At 40.5% G+C, this 24,581-nt stretch overlaps 1 protein-coding gene across 10 annotated transcripts in view; it reads right to left on the bottom strand.

Annotated features, from left to right (window-relative positions):
• Positions 1–13,182, bottom strand: part of EIF2AK4 (eukaryotic translation initiation factor 2 alpha kinase 4) — a 100,885-nt gene extending 87,703 nt beyond the window's left edge. For 9 of the 10 annotated variants that reach the window (XR_004965712.1, XR_004965713.1, XM_036296970.1 and 6 more), the window contains exons 1-2: positions 12,946–13,182; positions 2,081–2,193 (exon numbers count right to left, since the gene is read on the bottom strand). Coding sequence is in view for 8 of the 10 variants with exons in the window: in XM_036296970.1 (XP_036152863.1) it covers positions 2,081–2,193; positions 12,946–13,089 (257 nt within the window). In the remaining 2 variants the exon portion in view is untranslated. The remainder of the gene's footprint in view (positions 1–2,080; positions 2,194–12,945) is intronic. The other variant, XM_036296940.1, reaches the window with a different exon arrangement.
• Between the last annotated feature and the right edge of the window lie 11,399 nt (positions 13,183–24,581).

Raw genomic sequence — 24,581 nt, 5'->3', positions numbered from 1 at the left:
TCATTATCTATGATGTTCTCACAATGCTTCAGTTATAATAGATTCTACAATCATTACCTATTTGGATAGATGGGAATCTGAAAGTAGTTATATACATGAGAAAAAGAATAGAAGTACCACATAGCCCTGAGTCTATGCATGTCTAACTCGGGATTCTCTCACAGTGGCATCAAGGTATTTTGCAAAAAAGCAAAGTTCCTGCCCCATATCATCTCAAAAGATATGAATGTTTCCCCAAGTCAAGTCTTACATAATTATTTTTTAAAAAATAAAGCAATCATTATATAGCAGTAGTAAAAGAATAATGAAAACTTCATCTACAATACTAATTATATTTTATTTATTTTTATTATTTTTATATTTTTTTTATTGATTTCAGAGAGGAAGGGGGAGAGACAGAGAGAGTGAGAGAGAGAGAGAGAGAGAAACATCTATGATGAGAGAGAATCATTGATCGGCTGTCTCCTGCACGCCCCCCACTGGAGATCGAGCTCACAACCCAGGCATGTGCCCCTGACCGGAATAGAACCCGGGCCCCTTCAGTCTGCAGGCTGACGCTCTATCCACTGAGCCAAACCAGCCAGGGCAGCAATACTAATTATATTTTAATAGAACTTTCCAATGTTCTCTTTATGCCTTAGCCACATAAATTTATGTAGCTGATATTAGAATTTTTACTTTTTACAAGCATTTCCATGTTGTTGTTGTTGTTTTAAAAATCATCGCGTAATATTTTTATCAAGTGTACACATCAAGATCACCTAATAGTTCTCTAGGGCAGTAGTTCTCAACCAGGAGTAACCGTGTGGTCACCCAGGGATACCTGTCAATGTCAGGAGGATGGAGAAGCTCCATGCCCTCCTACATTCCTTGCCTATGCATCTCTTCCATGTGGCTGTTCCTAAGTTATATCCTTTATAATAAACTCAGTAGTAAGTGAAGTGTCTATCTGAGTTCTGTGAGCTTGTTCTAGCAAATTACTAAACCCAAGGAGGGGGTTGTGGGAACCTGCAAATTTACAGCCAGCTGATCAGAAGTACTAGTATTTGCAACTGGCCTTTGAAGTCTTGTGGGACTAAGCCTTAACCCTTGGGGTCTTCTATAATTAAGAATAGTTTGTATCAGAACTGAATTGTATTGTTGGACATGCAATTGGTGTCAGAAAAGTAAAACCTAGAGAGGCACTGTCTTATTCTGCTTTCATAAATTTAGTTGTTTTTTAATCAATTCATTATTTAACTTTCTACATACCTACTTATCTACTCTGGGCACAGTGTTGGGAGCAAAAGAGGGTCACTAACTTCAGAGTTCATCTTGACCTATCTATAGTTTCATATCCTCCATCATCTCTTAGTATAACAAATTCCACAAATTTACCACCCTCTGTGTAAGGCAGTGCTTCCTTTTGTCACTTTTCTTTAGTGGTTCCCTGCACGATAAGATCAAGCCACAAAGCATCATCCAGGCCAATCTGTCTTTCCATATGGAATGTCTGGGGGAAATTACATGAAATATACAAGATACTTAGGAAAAAGAATACTTGAGTCCTGATTGCTAATACTTTTGCTGTATCAGTGGTTCTCAAGGTGATTTGGAAATATGTGGAGTTCTGTGGTTATCTCACTGGCTACGTGCCTTGCAGGGAGACTCTAAATCTTCCTTTATGAATAAAGTTCCATTCAGCCCAGAAGGCTACTCCAAGTCCCAATGCTGACCATACTTTAAAACCAAGTACACAAGCTACCATGCCTTTATCCTTTTCTTCTAGATTGCTCCTCTTCTCAGTTTATGAAGAATTAGACAAACAAAAGTTAACACATCACAAGAAGCAAACAATTGCTCATGGAGCAAATACTGATATCTATAGTGGCTATTGTACAGCTAGAAGCAAACTTAACACAAGATAGGTCTTATAAAAATGTCTATTGCTGATATAGTTTTAATGACATGCAAGTGATAGAAAATGAAATTTTAGATGGAACGGTGGCAGGAAGGAGAAAATTCTGTTTATTTCAACCTGTTTTTATGTGTTCAAAACAGAGAACTGAAATTACATCACAGCTATTTATAATGTACTCACACATCTGGGTAGGTCGGTGGGCATTTAACCCTCAAATCCACTTTTACATATGCTTCTTCACCAGCCAGACCCTGGGGATACAGAACTAAATTGATTTCAGGGGGCTCTTTGACCTAAAAGAGAAAAAGAAAAAAAAAAATATATATATATATATATATTTTTAATCTAGAGAGCCAATCATTAATGATTAAGATAATGATCATCTTAGTTTAAAAGGTCTACTTTTAACATATTACATGTAATTATATCTGATATAGTGTTTGGTCAAAGTTTCCTAAAGCATAGTTTAAAAATAAAACCTGTGCCAGAGAGAATGCATTTCCCTTTTCAAAGTTACCGAAAGAGTGAACCAAAATGTTCCATGTAGCTTCCATTCATTCAAATGTTACTGAGTACGCGTATGTCTGGGTGCTGTCCTAGAGGCTGGGAGTACAGGATTAACTTTAGGCAGACAATTACCTTATACAAACTAGAAGACAAGTGAATACTTTCCAATAGTGGTGAGTGCTATAAAGAAAATACCACAGAGAAATGGAACACAGTGGGGAGAAGAAGATATTCAGACAGGTGGGGATCAGAGGATATTTCACTTGCAAGTTGAATACTGAGAATAATAAGTGAAAACCTTGACATGGAAATCTGAGAGCACTTCAAAAATTGTTTATGCTTCCATCCAACTGCTTTTCACCAAATAACTAAATACTCTATTGTTCTTTTATGTATTAATTACACTTTTTCCAAAAGAAAGATTTGAGATGGTTTATATTATCTTTATATCATGAGAAAAGGGATGCTGAGAGAAGAAACATCTATTCATGTGGTCCAGGTATTATGCCAACTCTGCAAGGTAGGTGCTGTATCCTTTTTTTAAAGACTTTTTATTGATTCTTATTGACTTTTTTTTTTTAGAGTGTGGTAGAAGGGAGTGGAAGTGAGAGAGAAACATCAATGTGAGAGTGAATCATCCATCAGCTACTTCCTACATGCCCCCTACTAGGAATTGAGCCCACAACCCAGGCATGTGCCCTGAATGGGAATCTGCATATGTAAGACAACAAGTCTGGTTTAACATTAAGCCTCCTTCATCTTAATGTCAGAAGTGAACAGTACATCTGAATGTAACAAACCTTCTTGGGAAATGGTACAGGGCGGCGGGCCTATGCTTAATGCCCAGAATCTCTTGAACAAGAAGAAGGCTTCAGCAAACAGAGGCCTATTGGGGGCCTGCCTACACATTTTGAAGATAATTCTTTTACTAACAGGAATGCTTTAGAGTATTTCTCAGCAGAGACTATTAATTGTTCCCCAACATTCATTCTCCCCTTATTTCTGTGGACCCTGAGAAAGAAGATCCCTATTCAGAAGGATTCCTGGTGGGTAACAACTCAAATTTTTAAAAACGGAGGCTAGCAGCCATTTCTACACAAGGGCCTCTCACACAAACAGTACTTCACAGAGAAGCCTGCACTGACCCTCCAGCCTCTGCACTGAACTGCCTGACTCTACTGTTTCTGCCATCTGAGCCAGCCCTTATAACGGAGTTGCAGGAATTCTATTTCAACCCATAGGACTGAGGCTTGCCCCATGCCACCTGGGAGGCACAGCTATAACCCCAGCAACATCTTCACCAACCAATTAGAGCATCTCCAATCACACCAATCAGGAAAGTGCCTTTCAGACCAATCAAACTGTGAGGATTTAGAGTCCTCATTTGCATGAGGACAGACAATCAGAGGCCAGGGTGGGGACTTCTGGCTATATAAACCAGCTCCCCTATGGCTCTGAGAGTGCACTTTTCTTTTCCACTGAAAACTAAAGCACTGAAGATGTCTTGCCCGAGCATAGTGGAGCAGACCAGCACAGAGCAGGGAAGACCTCTTCATCAAGGAACACAGCAGAGCTGTCTAGCTGGAGCCGGGCCTAGCCCCAGGGCTGCTCACAGCCATGCTGTTTTCAGTCATGCTGTATCACAATTGAGCTGTTTTGTGATAAAGTTTCCTTCTTCACTGCACCCCAAAGTGGGGATTTGTAATAGCACTGAATGGACACCAATGATCATCCATTGGCAATAGAACTCCAGATTTTTTAAAATATATTTTATTGATTTTTTTACCGAGAGGAAGGGAGAGAGATAGTTAGAAACATTTATGAGAGAGAAACATTGATCAGCTGCCTCCTGCACATCCCCTACTGAGGATGTGCCTGCAACCAAGGTACATGCCCTTGACTGGAATCGAACCTGGGACCCTTCAGTCCGCAGGCTGACGCTCTATCCACCGAGCCAAACCAGCCAGGGCCCAGATTTTTTTTACTGGACACTTTATCAGACCTCTTTGCAGCTAAGTGTAGCTGCTGAGCTAATTTCTGGCCAATAAGATGAAAGAACTAAGATAAGCAACTTCTTCATTCCTTTTTCTTTCCAGGTGGCTGGCATGCATATGTGATGGTTGGAGTTCCGATAGCCATTTTGGACCATGAAGGGCACATTAAGGATGGTGAAACATCAATTTAGAAAAAGCCCTACACTCCAGACTTTTACATGCGAAAAGCAAACTTTGTAGTTTTCTGTCATATGTTACTCAACTTAATCCTAACCAATATAGGTTCCGGGAGTGGAGGTGGAGGGATAGTGAGGGAACAGTGATTTTAGATGTAACAGAATATTTGTCAGGTTTTTCTTAAGCAAACTGAGAGGCTCCCCAATGTGTGAAGAAGCTTTGATGTGAAACATGTTTAGAATACCAAGCCTTAGCTGGACTCCTGGGACTGAACATAACTTGATTAAAAATGGTTTAACAACCAAGATGTATTGGGGAGCAGGAAGAGGTAAGGCCTCCTTCATGGGTTTAGAAGATAACTAGTCATCAAAATTCAGTACAGGTAAAATCTTTGACTTAACCTGCACAAGAAAATAATCCAGAAATATTAGCAAGCAAATAAACACAAAATAAGGGGTAATCGAACATTTTTGAGATCACTAAAGGAGAGGAAAACACAATATAGATGAATCAGCTCCAAAATATACAAAATCCTACATGAGAAAAAAATTAATTTGAAGGCTGAAAATGAAAGTGACATGCAAGCCGCATAAAAAGTAGTAATGGAGAGAAGGCCATATACCGTTACAATAAGATATGAGTAAATTCACTTCCTAATGGCATCATGAAGCTGGTACTGCCCTGAACTGTTATTAAAAAGCCCAACAAATCCTCAAGCATATAAAAAGTGAGAGAGTAATGTAAATTCAGTCCTCAAACACAGGAGAGGTAATGCTCATTTGGAATTCATAAAAAATACCCACAGCTATTCAAGAAACAAACCCCAAGGATCTTAAATTACCCCCAAAGGATTAGAAACACTAGCACACCTCCTGGAGGAGCCAACGCAGTTATAATCCCTGCTGCTCAGTATGAATGTGCTTTCTTCAGGCACTTTCTAACACAAGCCCAACAAAATCAACTCGCTAATTAATAATGTGCCTATTTCTGTTAAAAGTACTGAAGTAAAGGGTAAGACTAGGAAAAATTGAGAATTTTATCAGCCATTCCACACAGCAGCAATTTTTTTGGTTTCAAGGTTAAAGCATAAGGGTTGATGACAGCCCATGGTTAAACTTTACTTGTTTACAAGATAAGCAGCAGAGTAAGGGAAATCAATTAAAAATACAAACATAATTTTTCATTGCACACAATGTAAGTATACTTAACACTACTAAAATGTACTCTTAAAAAGGTTAAGAGCCCTAGTTGGTTTGGCTCAGTAGAGTGTCAGCCTGTGGACTGAATGGTCCCAGGTTCGATTCCGGTCAAGGGCACATGCATGGATTGGGGGCTTGATCCCCAGTAGCGTGTGTGCAGGAGGCAGCTGATTGGTTACAGCATCATCCTGATATGCCAAGGTTGTGGGATTGATCCCTGGTAAAAGAATATACAAGAATCAATCAATGAGCCCTGACCCATGTGGCTCAGTTGGTTGGAGCGTCATCCGGTGCACTGAAGGGTTGAAAGTTCCATTCCAAGTCAGGGCACATACCTGGGTTTCGGGTTCCATCCCTGTCGGGATGCATATGGGAGGCAACCAATCAATGTTTCTCTCACATCAATGTTTCTCTCCCTCTCTCTAAAATATCTTCAGGTGAGGGGAAAAAAATCAACCAATGAATACGTAAATAAGTAGAACAACAACAAATCTTTCTCAATCTAAAAATCAATAAATTTAAAAAATGTTTTAAATAATGTGTTAAAAAAATGGTTAAGATGGTAAATTTTATGTTATATCTGTGGTTTTTGTTTTTTGTTTTGTTGTTTTCTTTAAACCACAATTATACATATTTTAAAAGTTACACAATTCAAACCACTTTCAGATGTTTGGCCTAAAATTGTTACCTAGGATTCTGCTAATCATATCTTCCTTAAATTTTATGGCAAGATTTGGCTCAACATAGCCTGTTGTTTCTCAGCTGCTTCAGATCTCACATTCTGTCATTTCTGTGCGGGAAAAACTAGTGTATGTGAAAATATAACAAATCTAGAAATAAAGTAACATGTGCAAGTTTGGTTTTAAGTTTGTGAAGATATCAAAATCAAAAATGGTCCAGCCAGCCTGGAGACTATTTATGCTAAGCGAAGTAAACCAGTTGGAGAAAGATTAAATGTCACATGATCTCGCTCATTTGTGTAATATAAAGAACAACATAAACTGATGAACAAAAATAGAGCCAGAGGAAAAAAAATATTTTAGAATATAATAGAAGTAATCCTGTTATTTGCAGACTTTTAATTTTTCCTACAACCTTTGTGACATTATACTATGTTAGTACAGTTTTGGTAATATTATTGTATTTAAAATAGTTTTTGTTGAAATATTAATGCATATTGCATGTAACATTATTATATTTAAAATAATTTTTCTTGAAATGTTAATGTTTATTGCATGTAAATGGCTAAATACTTTGTATCTACAATCTGGTAATAGATTTACTTTGTATATTATAAAAAAATAATAAAAATAAATAATAAAGTGATTACTTAAAAAAAAAAAAAAAGAATTGCCTTGGGTGCCCCCACATCCTTATCTTGCTATTCAAGGCCCTCCAAAGTTTATTCCAAATCTATCATTACAAGTGGAATTCCCACTTTGCTCTTCATGCAGCCTATTCAATGAGCAGGCTTTGAGGAGTTCCAATATTGGATGACCATTTTAAAGGGGATAATCAAAAAGGAGATGAAAGGAGGTAGCCAAAGACATAAAGAGGAAAAATCAGGACTGTGTGGTGCTCCATTATTCCAAGAAACACAGTATTTTATAAGAAAATAATCAACTGTGTCAAATAAAAGTTTGTAAAGTGCTTGTGAAAGATGTTAAGTTCAGTTTATACATGATGAGTGTAATGCCAAAATAGGCAAGCGAAACCACCTAGTTAAAAAAAAAAAAAAAAAAGGTCCAGCCGGGGTGGCTCAGTGGTTGAGCACCGACCCATGCACCAAGAGGTCACTGGTTACATTGAGCAGGGTTTCGGGCTCAATCCCCAGTAGGAGGTATACGGGAGGCAGTTTCTAACTCTTTTCCTCTCTCTCTAAAGCAGCGGTTCTCAACCTGTGGGTCGCGACCCCTTTGGGGGTCGAACGACCCTTTCACAGGGGTCGCCTAAGACCATCAGAAAACACATATATAATTACATATTGTTTTTGTGATTAATCACTATGTTTTAATTATGTTCAATTTGAAACTGGGGGTCACCACAACATGCAGAACTGTATTAAAGGGTCGAGGCATTAGGAAGGTTGAGAACCACTGCCTAAAGTCAATAAAAATATATTAAAAACAAACAAAAAAACACACAAAAATAATGACAGTGAAAGCTTAGGAAATAGGAAATTAGGTAACATTCTTCTAGATTTATGGTTTTTTTAAAATTCAAATTATTTAACCCAACATTTTACCTATCCTCCAACCACCAATCATTCAATCTATAAGCTTTGTTTTAGATTTCATATATAAAAGAGATTATATGGTATTTGTCTTTCTCTGATTTTATGTTAAATGCCTTACTCACTGATTTTTCTCCTCCTTTTCTGAAAATGAATACTTTCTGTAACTGATCTTGTAAAAATCATCAAATTTATTCTCTTTCTGTTCACTCATTTACCTATTTGTGAAGCTGGTAAACAATGTTAGATTCCTTTTAAAAGTTTAATAACCTACAACTCTATTTTGTTTACAAACATTAAAATACTCAGAATCTAGAAAAAGGGTACAGGGTTAAGATTTACAAATTGCCAGTTATAAAAATAGTCATGGGGATGTGACATCACAGCAAATATAGGTCAATAATATTGTAATAACTATGTACGGTGTCAGATGGGTATTAGACTTACCAGAGTAATCACTTTATAAGTTATGTAAATGTCTAATCATCTAAAATTAATGTAATATTGTTTGCCAACATAATTAAAATTTTTAAAAAATTAAAAGACAAAAATATTCAGGATCTGAATCTTCCCCAAATTAAATACCATTCCAGTAAAAATAATTTTTTGAACTAGGCAAGTTGATTTCAAAGTTTATATGGAAAAACTAAAGTGAAACTAGTTAGGAAAATTTTGTAAAGTAAATGGTGACCACACCAAATACTAAGGCTTATTATAAATCTATAATAATTAAAGCAATATGGTAGCAGTGCTTAAATCGATTAATGGGATAGAAGAGTCAATAATAGACTCAAATACATTTGGAAATTATTTCATTCAATAAAGAATTCTGACATTTTTACCAGGTACTTGGCATGTAGGTATGAACAAACACACAGATCCTGTCCTTATGAAACTACCAGTCCGAGATAATGTGAAGGTCGCATTTCAAATTAGCAGGCAATCCCCCCTTATCTGTGGTTACACTTTTCACAGTTTCAGTTACTTGAGGTCAACAGTGATCCAATTCTGCTATCAATAGGATTCTCACTGCCCTGGCTAAGTAGCTCAGTTGGCTAGAGCAGTGTCCGAATACGCCAAGGTTGTGGGTTCAGTCCCTGATCAGGGCACATACAAGAAACAATCAATGAGTGCATAAATAAGTGGGACAACAAATCGATGTTTCTCATCCTTCCTCTCTCTCAAACCAATAATTGAGAAGAAAAAATGATCTTCAATAATTAATAACATCTTCAGAGCTTGATGACCCAGGATCTCCCCAAGCAGATGATTCTCCTTCTGATAAGATGTAGCCTAAAACTATCTCACAATGTCTGTCATTCACCTCACTCACTTCATCTTATCACACTTCATTTCATCATGTAGGCATTTTATCATCTCACATCATCACAAGAAGGGTTTGTACAGTACAATGGATATTTCCACAGAGAAAGACCACATTCACATAACTTTTATTACAGCATACTGTTACAACTGTTCTATTTTATTATTAGTTATTGCTGTTAATCTCTTACTGTGCCTAATTTATAAAATAAACTTTATCATAGTTATTAGTTATTGCTGTTAATCTCTTACTGTGCCTAATTTATAAAATAAACTTTATCATAGTTATTATAGGGAAAATTATAGTATATACAGGGTTTTGTAGTATCGCAGTTTCAGGCATTCACTGGGGGTTTTGGAATGTAGTCCCCTCAGATAAGGGGGAACTACAGTGGTAGAAAAATTTGAAAAACAAAAACAAAAACAAAAAACTGGTATTAGTATAACTGGCTAGTTGGGGGTGGCCTAGATTCATACTTAGATGGAGCTAAAGACTTTTTTTTAAAAGCTATTTCTGTATTTATTTGATAAAAGTTTAAAAATAAAGTCATAAAAAGAAAATCTGAAAGAATTCATTTTTTTGGTAACAGTGGAGAGAAAAATATTTTCTAGAAATAAAACAATCTACAGCGACCATAAAACAAACAAACAAAAAACAGTCCATTTGGACAATATTAAGGTTTTTTTAAATTGCATTAATTACATAAATATCAAAATGTGCATGGTCAATTAAGGGAAAATATTTGCAATATATTGCCTGGCTTATGTGGCTTAGTGGTTGAGCGACAATCTATGAACCAAGAGGTCCCAATTTGATTCCCAGTCAGGGCACACACCTGGGTTGTGGGCTTGATTCCCCGTATAGGGCGTGTAAGAGGCAGCCAATCGCTGATTCTCTCATCATTGATGTTTCTATCTCTCCCTCCCTCTCCCTTCCTCTCTGAAAAAAAAAAATTGTAATATATAACCCAAAATGCTAATTTTATTAACATATAAATAGCTCTGACACATGGATAAAAAAATATACACTACAGTGGAAAAAATGAACCAGTGAACATGAACAAACAGCTCACAGAAAAAGAAAAATCCATTGCTCACAAACAAAGGTAGCCTAGATAATTAATAACTAAGAAATTAAAATGTAGGAAAACTACTCTCACACACTACTGGTAGGCCTTGAAACAGAAGCAAACTTTGGGGGAGGGATGTTTGCAATAGCTATCAAATTAAAAATGAGCAGACCCTTTGCTGACATGGAAAATTAGCCAAACTTGTTAGATTAATAGTAAGTGTATAACTCTAGAGAAAATCATATTTTAAACTAGGGCTGTCCAAACTTTTTTAGTATATAAAATGTTTTTTAGCATTCACTCCCAAAATGTTTAGCTATTTATAAATGATATACATATTCTACTAAACTGAAATCTACATTATAACACATCCTCCAAAATGAAGTTTTAAAAACTTCAGAAGTTTTAAAAACCTGAAGTTTATTCAGGTCAATAAATTCTGACCTGGATTTATTGGCAGTTTGGGCTGAACACAAGGCTATTAATAGTCTTTGTTTATCCAGGTTACACATTTAGTTGTTTGATTTTGGATGATGCTCCCCAACCTCCAAACACACATCAAGGGAGGTGTTAGGGAAGGTATGGCATGTGTATAAATGACCGTAAACGCAAACACTTCTGGACTGTGAAACCTGCCAGGCCTCAAGAGTTTTGGATAAAAGATTGTGGATGTATAGCCTTTCCCTGAAGACTTCAAACAGCAGGTGGTAAGTACTTGCTAAATAACACACTCTGGTTCATCCTTATGACCATCAATTATTTGCCTGTAGGGCCTATAAAAGTGTTGAGACTCTTTGCCCTGTGCACTATGGGTCACACACCGTCATTTGAATTCTTCTACCTGACTTTCATAGTTTGGTTTTGTTTAGACTTCTGTCTTGTATAAAGGTCACAAGCTATAATTTCTGGCAGGGGTCCTCAAACTACGGCCCGCGGGCCACATGCAAATACAAATATTGTATTTGTTCCCGTTTTGTTTTTTTACTTCAAAATAAGATATGTGCAGTGTGCATAGGAATTTGTTCATAGTTTTTTTTTTTAACTATAGTCTGGCCCTCCAACAGTCTGAGGGACAGTGAACTGGCCCCCTATTTAAAAAGTTTGAGGACCCCTGATTTCTGGGATTGGTATCCGTACTTACATCAGCTCCATTCACCCTTCCGCAGCCACAAGACTAGATAATTAAGCATATACTGTATAAAGTAAACAAACTGACTTTGAATGAAATCTTGGGGCCTTTGAGTGAGTCCAGGTGTGACACCTATTTTTGGCTGCTTACTGGGCCTACTTCCTGGTCCTCAATGTTTAGGCACAGAGAAATGACCAAATCACCAGAAAGTTATGTTACTATTTTGTTATATGCATGTATAAGAGGACTATTTACATTTCAGGTTAAAAGTAACTTGTAATTAAGCACTACAGAAATAAGTTCCCTTTCCTCGGGGCAGTGGTTTTTGTCTTTTGTGTAGGGCTATTCCCAATGCCTAGAATCAAGGTCCTATTTGTTGAGGAAATACTGGATATGTAGATAAGGTTGTGTTGAAAAGATGCTGTGAACTGTCAGAATTAAAGGCAGATGAAGGACCATGGCCTGTGGCTCACTTGGTTGAGCATCATCCAGTGCACAGAAAGGTCATTAGTTGACTCCCTGTCAGGGCACATGCCTGGGTTTGCAGCTGGATCCCCAGTAGGGGGCCCGTAGGAGGCAGGCAAGCAATGTTTCTCACAGATGTTTCTCTCTCTTTCCCTTCCTCTCTCTCTAAAATCAACTTTTTGAAAAACATATTAAAAGCAGATGAAGGAAGAACTAGCTTTTAAATGATAATATGCAGAGACCTGATAGTTGGGTAAATAACTCTTCAAGGATGGGGGCGGAAAACGGTCAGTATATCAGCAGCTTATAATGTGCCTTAACTTACTCCCAGACAAAAAGGAAAATAATTTTTTAAACTAAATGTCATTTAAAAAGGTTTAGACTCAGCACACGTCCCCTCCACGACAGCTACTAGTACAGAAAAATTCCTCCATACGGGAAAGCACTGTGAGCATGCCGGGGCAGTCAGGTGGCGAGTTCTTTACCGCTGTGAACACAAGGAAGAGTGAAGAGAATTTAGATGGAGGGCATCAGTGCCGTCTGTGCAAGCGCCCCCAACGCGGTCCCAGAACAAAGTTGCAGAGGCCCCTTTGAATGCGCGATTGTATCAAACTCAAGAACTTTCAGCAGGGGAAGGGGGCAAGATAGGAAGGAAGCAGGGATGTTACGGGGCGTCGATGGGAATGAGAGGCAGTCCTAGGGGAGAGAGAGGCGCCTACGAGAAGAAAAGGCTGTGGGAGAGTCGGCCCAGGTGGGGGTTCTGAAGACCCGCGCGGCCGCTGAAAAGTGAGCGTGAGTGGATCTGGGAGGGAAGAAAGGACTGCACAATCCTGAAGCGGGTGGGCGGCTCGGCTCCGGCAGTTCCCGGCCCGGCCTGGCCCGGGGAGGCCGAACGGATGGAGGCTGGGCCACAGCAAGCCGGCCCGGATCGACGAGCCACGTTCCTACCGGTCCGCACGCATCCGGCCGCAGGTCCTGGAAGTCGGCGCCGTAGATGGCCTCCAGGGCCTGCAGCTCGTGGTCCTGTCGCTGCGGGTAGCTGTCCGGAGCCTCCTCCCGGCCGCGCCCGGGAGCCCCGCGACCCCCAGCCATTGCAACGCCGGGGCCACAGAGGGCGACCCCGCAGCGGCGGCGGCGGGCAGGGGCGGGCTTCTGGCAGGGGAACCGCTGTGTGGAGCGGCCCGTGGGCAGGGCCCCACGTTGTGGGCGGGCGGTGCGGCCAATGGGCGGGGCGTGGGCGGGCGGTGCGGCCAATGGGCGGGGCGGGGGCGGGCTCACGCAGGGTCGGCCCTTGGGCGGGGCCCCGTGTCGGGGGCGGGGCCGCGCCCGGAGCAGGTTCCTCCGCTTGAGGAGCTGGGCTACGGAACGCGCGGAAGTCTCTGTCCACATCAAGCGAGAGAACCAGAGCAAAGGAGTCTGCAGGAACGTGGCAGATCAAATCAATCCGAATGGAATGATAAAGCCAAGTGGTATGGCTTTCACGAAATAAGTTTCTTTAACAGAAATGCCTGCTGGAATTTACCCTGGTTCGGGTAGTGGCAGGAAAGTCTTTGATGGGTTTTCATGTCACCGGCTCGCCTAGAACTTTCCCAGAAGTCTACCGGGAGTAAAAGTCATGACCACTACTCCCTCTTCCCCAGTTGTGTGCCCCCTAAACCTTGAACTATAGATACAACATCCTGTGTATGTATGCCCTCTGTCCCTGTATTTCCACCTTTAAGGATCTCCCAGTTGCAGTTTCAACTGAAAATGCCTTTCCACTCAGGCATCTTCATGAACTACAGTCCCATGAAAAGAATGATGTTCCATGCCCAGTAATGTGAACTTAGGGATCTTTCTGTAATATTCTGCTTCCAATAATATTTTTTCGAGTTTATAAAATTATCTACCCAGACACTGCTGTTGTACTTCAGCTTTAGTCACTTAATAAGGCTGCATGTCGATTTAGAATAACATTAACTCAAGTTAGGTTTAAGCGACATTTCCTCTGTCTACTTTGCTTACCCCTTTTTTGTTTGCTAATTAATGATTATGTGGGTATCTTGCTGTTATTTATCCACTCAGTTTTGGCTGGATAACACAAATGAACTAATTGGACCCCAGGCCTCCTCAAACCATCTTCTTCTCTCTGTGGACCTATTCTTTTCCCAGTGGTGGTGTGTAGATAAATGGCACCCCCTGCTAAACATCAGTTCAAGCCAATTAAGTGTAATACTGGATTCCCTTTTTCTCAACTCTCACTTCCAGATAGTCACCATTTCTTCAAATCATCACTTCACTCCACCCACGGCCACTAACTTAGTTCAGGCCTCCATCATCTCTTCCCTAGTAGACTTCAATGGCTCGAAAAATAGTCTTCTTTCTTGCCCCACTCTAAGCATTCTTCCTATTGTAGCCAGAGTAATGTTTCTAAATCACACATATGATCATATTAAATCCTTTAAATCTTTCAACTTCTTCATTGGTCTTTTTATTAAAACTCTAATTATGGAAAAATTTAAAAATACATAAAAGTAGAGGAAATATAATAAACCCTCTATTCATCACCCAGCTCTAACAATTAGGTATCTTTTTATTCTTATTTCATTTCTTTTCCCCACTTCCACTTCCCTGGGAATGAATCTCAAAGAAAATCTCAAACATTATATCATTTTTTTTCTATAAATACTTAAGTATGTATCTCTAACAGGCAAAGACTTTTTACAAACATAATACCACCCTTACAGCTTAAAAATGTAACAATTACTTAATATTTAATACCCAATCTGTGTAAAAAATTTTCAATTGTCTAAAATTAGAATCTATACTGGATGCTGGACATAATACAAATACTCATCAAAATTAGAGGAAGGGACAGATCTGTGGCTTAGATGGCAGTAATGTATTAGTCTTAATTTCCAAACTTTAATGGTTGTACTGTGGTCCTTTAGAAAAATGTCTTTCTTATTAGAAAACTAGAGGCCTGATGCATGAAATTCATGCACAGGGTGTGTGTGTGTGTGTGTGTGTGTGTGTGTCCCTCAGCCCAGCCTGCACCCACTCCAATCTGGGACATCCCTCTCACAATCCAGGACTGTTGGCTCCCTACCACTTGCCTGCCTGTCTGCCTGATTGCCCCTAACTGCTTCTGCCTGCCAGCCTGATCACCTCCCTACCGCTCCCCTGCCAGTCTGATCGATGCCTAACTGCTCCCCTGCCAGCCCGATTCCCCCTAACTGCCCTCCCCTGCTGGCCTGGTCCCCCCCAACTGCACTCCCTTGCTGGCCTGATCGCCCACAATTCCCCTCCCCTGCCGGCCATCTTGTGGTGGCCATCTTTGACCACATGGGGTCAATCTTGTGTGTTGGAGTGATGGTCAATTTGCATATTACCTCTTTATTAGATAGGATTTCCACTACAGCCTTAAGAGGTAATACATATTACATATGCAATTAGCTCACAAATGAGTCAGAAAATAGAGATGATTATAAGTCAAATGTAGATTATCAACCACTGGAGAATTTAGGTGAAGGATATATGAGAATTCTTTGGATGATTGTTGTAACTTTGATATTATTTCAAAGTCAAAATTGCACAACAAAAGAAACTGATAAACTGTTTTCCAAAGTGGTTGAACCATTTTGTATTCCCACCAGTTTATGAGAGTTCTAGCTACAGTCTAGCTACTCTACATCCTTGCCAGTAATTGGTATTGTCAGCCTTTTAAAGTTTAAACATTGTAATAAATGTGGAGTAGTATCTCATTTACTCTACATCCTTGCCAGTAATTGGTATTGTCAGCCTTTTAAAGTTTAAACATTGTAATAAATGTGGAGTAGTATCTCATTGTCTTAATTTGTGTTTCCATAATAATGATGCTAAGAATCTTTTTCATGTGCTTATTTGCCATTCATATATCTTCTGTCCAAATCTTTTGCCATTTAAAAAATTAGCTTGTTTTCTTATGGACTTTTGATAATTATTTATATACTAGAGGCCCGGTGTACGAATTCGTGCACTGGTGGGGTCCCTTGGCCTGGCCTGTGGATTGGGCCAAAACCATCTCTCCAACATCCACCAAGGGGTCCCAGATTGCAAGAGGGCGTAGGCCAGGCTGAGTGATCCCACCAGTGCATGATCGGGGCTGGGGAAGGATGCGGGAGGTTGGCCAGCTGGGGAAGGACCGCAGGAGGGCTCCAGGGCGTGCCGGCCCATCTGGCTCAGTCCTGATCAGCCGCACAGCAGCAGCAAGCTAACCTACCAGTCAGAGAGTCTGTGCCCTGGTGGTCAGTGCACGTCATAGCAAGCGGTTGAGCAACCTTAGCATATCATTAGCATATTACACTTTGATTGGTTGAACGGACAACCGGACCACAGACACTTAGCATATTAGCATATTAGGCTTTTATTATATAGGAGTCTGAGGCTTGTTTTTTCATTCTTTTAACAGTGTTTTACAAAGAACATAGTTCTTACTTTTGAGAAAGTTCATCATTTTTTCTTTTATGAGTCATGTTTTCTGTTAGGCAAGGAATTTTTGCCTAACCCACGGTCACAAAGATTTTTCCTTGTTTTCTTTTAGATGTTTTATAGTTTTAGGTTTTTCATGTAGGTCTATCATGTAATTTTTTAAAATATATTTTATTGATTTTTTACAGAGAGGAAGGGAGAGGGATAGAGAGTTAGAAACATCAGTGGGAGAGAGACATTGATCAGCTGCCTCCTGCACATCCCCCACTGGGGATGTGCCTGCAACCAAGGTACATGTCCTTGACCGGAATTGAACCCAGGACCCTTCAGTCCACAGGCTGACACTCTATCCACTGAGCCAAATCAGTTAGGGCCTTAATAATTTAAAAGTTAAACATATGCCGGAAACCGGTTTGGCTCAGTGGATAGAGCGTCAGCCTACAGACTGAAAGGTCCCGGGTTCGATTCCGGTCAAGGGCATGTACCTGGGTTGCGGGCATATCCCCAGTAGGAGATGTGCAGGAGGCAGCTGATTGATGTTTCTCTCTCATCAATGTTTCTCTCTCATCGATGTTTCTAACTCTCTAACTCTCTCCCTTCCTCTCTGTAAAAAATCAATAAAATATATTAAAAAAAAAAAAAGTTAAACATATACCTACCATATGACACAACTATTCCATCCTTAGATATCACCAAGAGAAATGAAAGCATATATTCATACAAAGACTTGTATATAAGTGTTCATAGAAGTTTAATCCCAAAACTGGAAACAGTACAAATGTTCACCAACAGGTAATGGACAAATTAAGGTAAAAATAAGTTGAGATATATCAAAACAATGGGATACTATTCACCAATAAAAAGAAATACACTACCTATCCTATATAATAAAAGGATAATATGCAAATTGACTGAATGGCAGAACCACTGGACACTATGATGCACATTGACCACCAGGGGCAGGAGCTGCCCCAGGTGGTCAGTGCGCTCCCACAGGAGGAGCGCTGCTCAGCCAGAAGTGGGGCTCAAGGCTAGCAAGTGCAGTGGCGGTGGCAGGAGCCTCTCCCGCCTCTGCAGCAGTGCTAAGGATGTCCAACTGTTGGCTTAGGCTGGCTCTCTGGGGGGAGCGGGCCTAAGCTGTCAGTCGAACATCCCCTGGGGGCTCCTAAACTGCAAGCGGGCGCAGGCTGGGCTGAGGGACCCCCCCCCAAGTGCACGAATTTTGTGCATCAGGCCTCTAGTGTAATAATAATATAGATGAATCTCAGAATAATTTTGCTGAGTGAAATAAGCCAGGCAGAGTACATACTTCATTTATATAAAATTCTAAAAAATATGAATTTAGTAACAGAAGATAAGTGATTGCCTGTGGTAGGGTGGATAGGGGGTGAGCTGGAGGGAGGGATTCCAGAGGGACAAGAAGAAACTCTTCAGTTTGATGGATATGTTCATTATCGTGGTGGTGATGATTTACCAAATTATACAATATGAATATATGCAATTTATTAATGTCAATTATAATTTAATTAGCTATTAAAAGAAAATGGATTGTTGTTTTACAATGGTTTATTTAAATCAGGACCCAAACAAGGTCCATAATTGCATTTGGTTGCCCTATGTGAAATAAAAGGTTAAGTCAGCAGGCTTGGGACATACAAACTGTTCATTTCAAACAAAAGGCTGGTTCTTAACCTGCTCCTGGGAGATAAACTCTAACCGCTTGGAGCATCTGGCCTGATTATAGTGTCATTGCATAAGTGTGGTTCACAATTTGTCAGGATACCCCAAGATTTCCTTATTTTACAAAGTCTATTCTAAACCATTAGTGTAGTTCTCCAAGGAAGAGTCTCTACCTCTCCATGGCATCCCTGCTCTCCCAAAATATATCTCCTGGTCTTGCTCTTTACCCTCAACTTCCTGAGAGAAAACTCCCACACTGTTTGGTTATTGGATACTAAATTTCAAAACCACAAGCCTTTCCTCCTTCATTCCTGAAGGATATTTTCATTTGATGTAGAATTCTAGGTCAGCAGGTCTTTTTTTAAAAATATATTTTTAATTGATTTCTAGAAAGGAAGAAAGAGGGAGAGAGAAACATCAGTGTGAGAATGGAGCATTGATTGGCTGCCTCCTGCACGTCCAAATCCCTGGCCTGTGCCCTGCCTGGGAATTGAACCAGCAATCTTTCAGTGCACAGGACCTACTGAGCCATACAGGCCAGGGCATAGGTAAGCAGGTCTTTTCTTTCAGTGCTTGGAAAATGTTGTGCCACTTTTAGCCTACAGGGTTTCAGTGAGAAATCTGCAGTCATTCACATTGTGGTGTGGCATTTCTCTTTGGCTGATTTCAAGATTAAAGAAAAAAAATTTTTTTTGTCTTAGTGTCCAGAACTCTATGATGTGTCTTAGTGTGGATTTCTTTAGGTCTATCCTATTAGGATTCGCTCAGCTTCTTGAATAGGCTTATGATTTTTGCCAAATATGAGAGTTTTTTAGCCATCACTTTTATGAATACTATTTTCTGCCCTGCCCTCTTTCTCCTCTCCTTCTAGGAGGTAAAGTTACTTGTTCTTACAGTTTTCTATGGCCTGGTAGCCAGAAGTAGGAGTGAACAGCTCTTCATGTTCAAGAAAGTATGAAATAAAAAGTACCTAGTGACTTTTGCATCACCTTATGTTTGGATGAATTCACACATTTATTTTATTTTATTTTTTTAATTAAATCTTTATTGTTCAGATTATTACATTTGTTCCTCTTTTTTCCCCCCATAGCTCCCCTCCACCCAGTTCCCACTGCCCTTACCCCCCCATTGTCCTCATCCATAGGTGCACAATTTTTGTCCAGTCTCTTCCCGCATCTCCCACACCCCTTTCCCCCCCAAGAATAGTGAGTCCATTCCCTTTCTATGTCCCTGATTCTATTATAATCACCAGTTCATTCTGTTCATCAGATTATTTATTCACTTGATTCTTAGATTCACTTGTTGATAGATGCATATTTGTTGTTCATAATTAGTATCTTTACCTTTTTCTTCTTCTTCCTCTTCTTAAAGGATACCTTTCAGCATTTCATATAATACTGGTTTGGTGGTGATGAACTCCTTTAGCTTTTCCTTATCTGTGAAGCTCTTTATCTGACCTTCAATTCTGAATGATAGCTTTGCTGGATAAAGTAATCTTGGTTGTAGGTTCTTGGCATTCATCACTTTGAATATTTCTTGCCACTCCCTTCTGGCCTGCAAAGTTTCTGTTGAGAAATCAGCTGACAGTCATATGGGTATTCCCTTGTAGGTAACTGAGTTTCTTTCTCTTGCTGCTTTTAAGATTCTCTCTTTGTCTTTTGCTCTTGGCATTTTAATTATGATGTGTCTTGGTGTGGTCCTCTTCGGATTCCTTTACTTTGGGGTTCCCTGCGCTTCCTGAACTTGTAAGTCTATTTCTTTCACCAGGTAGGGGAAGTTTTCTGTCATTATTTCTTCAAATAGGTTTTCAATATCTTGCTCTCGCTCATCTTCTGGCACCCCTATAATTCTGATGTTGGTATGCTTGAAGCTGTCCCAGAGGCTTCTTACACTATCTTTGTATTTTCGGATTCTTTTTTCATTTTGCTTTTCTGGTTGGGTGTTTTTTGCTTCTTCGCATTTCAAATCTTTGCCTTGATTCTTGCGCTCCTCTGGTCTGCTGTTGGGAGTCTGTATAATATTCGTTATTTCAGTCCGTGTATGCTTAATTTCTAGTTGGTTCTTTATCATAACATCGAGGGTCTCATTAGATTTCTTGTAGATCTCAATAACTTTATCGGCGGCTTCGAGACAGTTCTTGAGAGACCTTAAAAGTGTGGTTCTGAACTCAATATCCTCCATTGATAGTTTTGTCCTGTTTCTTTGTCTCCGCATTTTTTATGTTTTCTTGGTGCACCCCCTAGTGCTCTTTGTGCGCAGTCTTGTTGTAGTTAAGCCTTGATTGTTGTAGTTAATACTAGGGGGATTTGACCTCTAGGCCAACTGGCTGTGAGAATCAGCTGTGTCTGCAGTGGGAAAACTTCTGTCTTCTAGGGAGGTGCTAATATAGCCTTTGCCTGAGGCTATCTGGCAAATGGCTCTGCTCAGGGCTTGGGTGGGGCGGGTCAAACGGGATCAACAGAGCGGGTGGAGGGAGCAGTTATGGCTGCTCTCAGTCCTGTCCCCAGAGGCTCTGCCTCTCAGAGTCCCAGCAACCGCTGCAAACCTCGGAGAGAAAGCTGCCCTCGTGTTCCGACCGATGCCAGACAGTCCCGCTTCTCCTGTTTGAGTCTGGGTCCCTAGAGACTCGCCAAGAACTGGAGCTCAGAATCTGAGACTCCCTCCCACGACAATCGTGCCCTCAGCTACCAGCCCGCTCCGCGCGTACCTCCACACCTTTGTATTTTCCGCACTGCGCCTCCTCTGAGTCTCGTACGCTGTTCTCTTTCCTTCTAGTTGAAGAATTTCCCCTCAGCCAGTCTTCCTGTGGTTCTGGGCAATGTCCGTTCCGTCTTTTAATTGTATTTTTGAAGTGGTTGTTCAAGGCAGCTAACTCCGGTGTTTACCTATGCCGCCATCTTGGTTTCTCCTGAATTCACACATTTAAATACCCAAATGAATCTTGCCCTTTAAATTCTGAAATAAGTTAAGTATATACTTTTATTCCAAAGCTGGGCTATTACTTCCAAGTCAAACTATGAGTCGAGAGAGCAACTAAGATGGCGGCATAGGTAAACACCGGGAAATTATTGCCTCACACAACAATTGAAAATTACCCCAAAGGACTGAGCAAACATCATCCAGAACAACAGGAAGGCTGGCTGAGTGTAAATTCCACAACTAGAAGGAAAGAAAAGCACGCTGAGAGCCAGAGGCGCTGCGGAGGTGAAGTGCAGAGGTATGGCGGCGGCGCGCGCGTGCGCGAGGAAAGGGGGTGGCGCCTGAGGACGTGGCTGTCTTTTTGAATCACAAACTCCCGACGGCTCTGAACTCCGGTTCCGGGAAGTCTCTGGGGACCCAGGTCTCACACGGGGAGAAGCTGGTCTGTCCGGCAGCGAGCGAACTTGAGGGCGGCTTTCCCTCAGAGGTGCTTGCAGCCGTTACCGGAACACTGAGACGCGCGACTCCGGGCGGGCGGAGAATCGGCCATGGCCGCTTTCTCCGCCCTCTGACTCCCTGAGACCCCGCCCCACCCAGGCTGCCGCAGAGGCTTTTGCATGTGAATGTACCTAACTGCAGCCGAACCAGGCAGACCTGGAACTTCCAAGAGAAGGCCCAAGGCCCCGCAGCGGCTTGCATTGCTTCACAGCTGAGCCTCTTCGTGGCTCCTGCTGTGTGGCCTCAGGCAGAGGCTGAATTAGCACCTCCTTAGATCCAGGAGCCACTGTACCCAGTGGTCAGAGGGGGTCCATCCAGACTGCAACTCCTCAGATCCATAAGGGACGCACTCAGGGAGCAGACTCAGTGAGCACCAAAGCCCCACTGAAGCAAGTCTTGCCCCAGAAGGGTGTCTTCAGCACAGAAGTTCTCCCACTTTAGACACAGCTGATTCTCACAGCCAATTGGCCTGGAGGTCAATTCCTCCCAGTGATTCTACAACAACCAAGGCACCAAGAGTGCACCAAGAGTGTCCACCCCAGGTAACTGGGGAGGCTGAGCTACTGGGCCCTACAGGACACCTGGCGCGCAGGGCCACTCTATCAACACAGGGAAGCTGCCAAAATGCGGAGACAAAGAAACAGGTCACAAATGGCAGAAATGGAGGAAAGCAAACGATTGGATATAGAGTTTAAGGCCACGGTTATAAGGTTTTTCAAGAATTTTATGGAAACCGCCGATAAATTTAATGAATCCCTCAATAAGTATAGGGAGACCATGGAGGACATGAAAAAGGACCAACTAGAAATTAAGCATACACTGACTGAAATAAAGAATAATTTACAGAGATCCAGCAGCAGAAAAGAGGATCCCAAGAATCAAGTCAAAGATTTGAAATACAAAGAAACAAAAAATACCCAACCGAAAAAGAAAAAAGAAAAGAGATTCCAAAAATATGAAGATAGTGTAAGGAACCTCTGGGACAACTTCAAGCGTACCAACATCAGAATTATAGGGGTACCAGAAGGAGAGAGAGGGCAAGATATTGAAAACCTTTTTGAAGAAATAATGACAGAAAACTTCCCCTACCTGGTGAAAGAAATGGACTTACAAGTCCAGGAAGCGCAGAGAACCCCAAACAAAAGGAATCCAAGGAGGACCACACCAAGACACATCATAATTAAAATGCCAAGAGCAAAAGATAAAGAGAGAATCTTAAAAGCAGCAAGAGAAAGACAGTCAGTTACCTACAAGGGAGTACCCATACGACTGTCAGCTGATTTCTCAACAGAAACCATGCAGGCCAGAAGAGACTGGCAAGAAATATTCAAAGTGATGAATAGCAAGAACCTGCAACCAAGATTACTTTATCCAGCAAAGCTATCATTCAGAATAGAAGGTCAGATAAAGAGCTTCACGGATAAGAAAAAGCTAAAGGAGTTCATCACCACCAAACCAGCATTATATGAAATGCTGAAAGGTATTCTTTAAGAAGAGGAAGAAGAAAAAGGAACTCTTACCATTTGCCACAGCATGGATGGAACTTGAGAGCGGATAAATACCACAGGATCTCACTCATTTGTGGAATATAATGAACAACATAAGCTGATGAACAAGGACTGATCCAGAGACGGAGAGGCATTGATTGGACTGTCGGGACTTGGAGGGAAGGTAGGGGAGGGTGGGGGTAAGGAGGAAAGATCAACCAAAGGACTTATATGCAAGCATATAGGCCTAACCAATGGACATGGACAACGGGGGGGTAAGGGCATGAGCGGGGGTGGGGGGGGGTGGGGAGTAGAGGGTAACGTGGGGACAAGGACACATATGTAATATCTTAATCAATAAAAAATATATTAAAAAAAAAAGAAGAGAAAGAACCAAGTCAAACTATGAGTCACATTATTTTATAGTCATATCTCATCTTTTATCAAAGAAGATACTATCTTGATCACTTAATTCACAAGAATTGGTCCCAGATAACTTTTGGCTTTCTCAAAAATAATCAAATTTACTCTTAAAGGACATGTTTGTTATGATCAGGGATATAGAAAAGGATGAGCCAGTTTCTGAAGTTAACTATAAAAAAGGAGCTCCAAAAAGTGTGTTGTGAAAGCATGATATTTTTCAACAGCTAAACAGCTTCCTAAGGTGACTCCTTTAAAGGTGAATACTCATGGGTGTTCTAGTTTTGGCATATTTACTATTAAAAAAACTAGTCAGGTTGCTTTATGATCACTATGTGTACTAGTATATGTGCATGTGTATGTGTCTGTGTGTGTGAGACTATTGAGGCCATGTGGTTATTCAACCTTCCACCTCCCTGATATTTTGATGAATTTAATAGCAATCTATAGGTGTGAGGACTATTACAAATTGGGAAACTGGATTAGGAGATATATTCATAGATTCATATCAGTAGGAAATCATTTCACAGTCCACACATTCAGATAATTTGGAATATGGGATGGTCTGTATTAGTAACTTTTGAACAGATAATTGCTTTGATAGTAATTTAATATACCAAAAAACTTAAAACCCTAAAGTGAACATATTTAGCCCAATAATGTAAAGACTAAATTCTGGACTTCTAACTCTTCAAGCAAAATTTCCCAAAAGTCATTCTGTCCTTTGCTAATTGCAAATAAAATGGTTCTTCCATTTTTTAAAATATAAGCCTTGTTAGGCAGTATTTTATTTAAATCTACAAAGAGAATTATATAAGATGCTGAAACATGATACTTTAACCCCCTTTGATATTTGTTTTAAGCATCAATAAATAGGAATTGATTTCCTACAATGTGCCAGAACTTTTAGAGATTTTCATTAATTAAGTATTTTATTGTCTTTAAAACAGCCTTACAAAATAGGAATTTTAACCCCTATTTGGTAGAGGAAATTGAACTTAGACAGGTCATATAACTGCCCAGGGGAACAAATGGAAATAGGAGAGCAGGCATTCAAACCCAGGGCCAGCTGACACCAACACTTGTGCTGTTCCCCTTGCCCTGCTATACTAGATTGTTTTCTTGAGGGAG

The sequence above is a fragment of the Myotis myotis genome, unplaced genomic scaffold (genome assembly GCF_014108235.1).
Source record: "Myotis myotis isolate mMyoMyo1 unplaced genomic scaffold, mMyoMyo1.p scaffold_m19_p_1, whole genome shotgun sequence".
In the NCBI taxonomy this organism is placed as follows: Eukaryota; Metazoa; Chordata; class Mammalia; order Chiroptera; family Vespertilionidae; genus Myotis; species Myotis myotis.
This window is presented reverse-complemented; position numbering and strand designations above follow the sequence as displayed.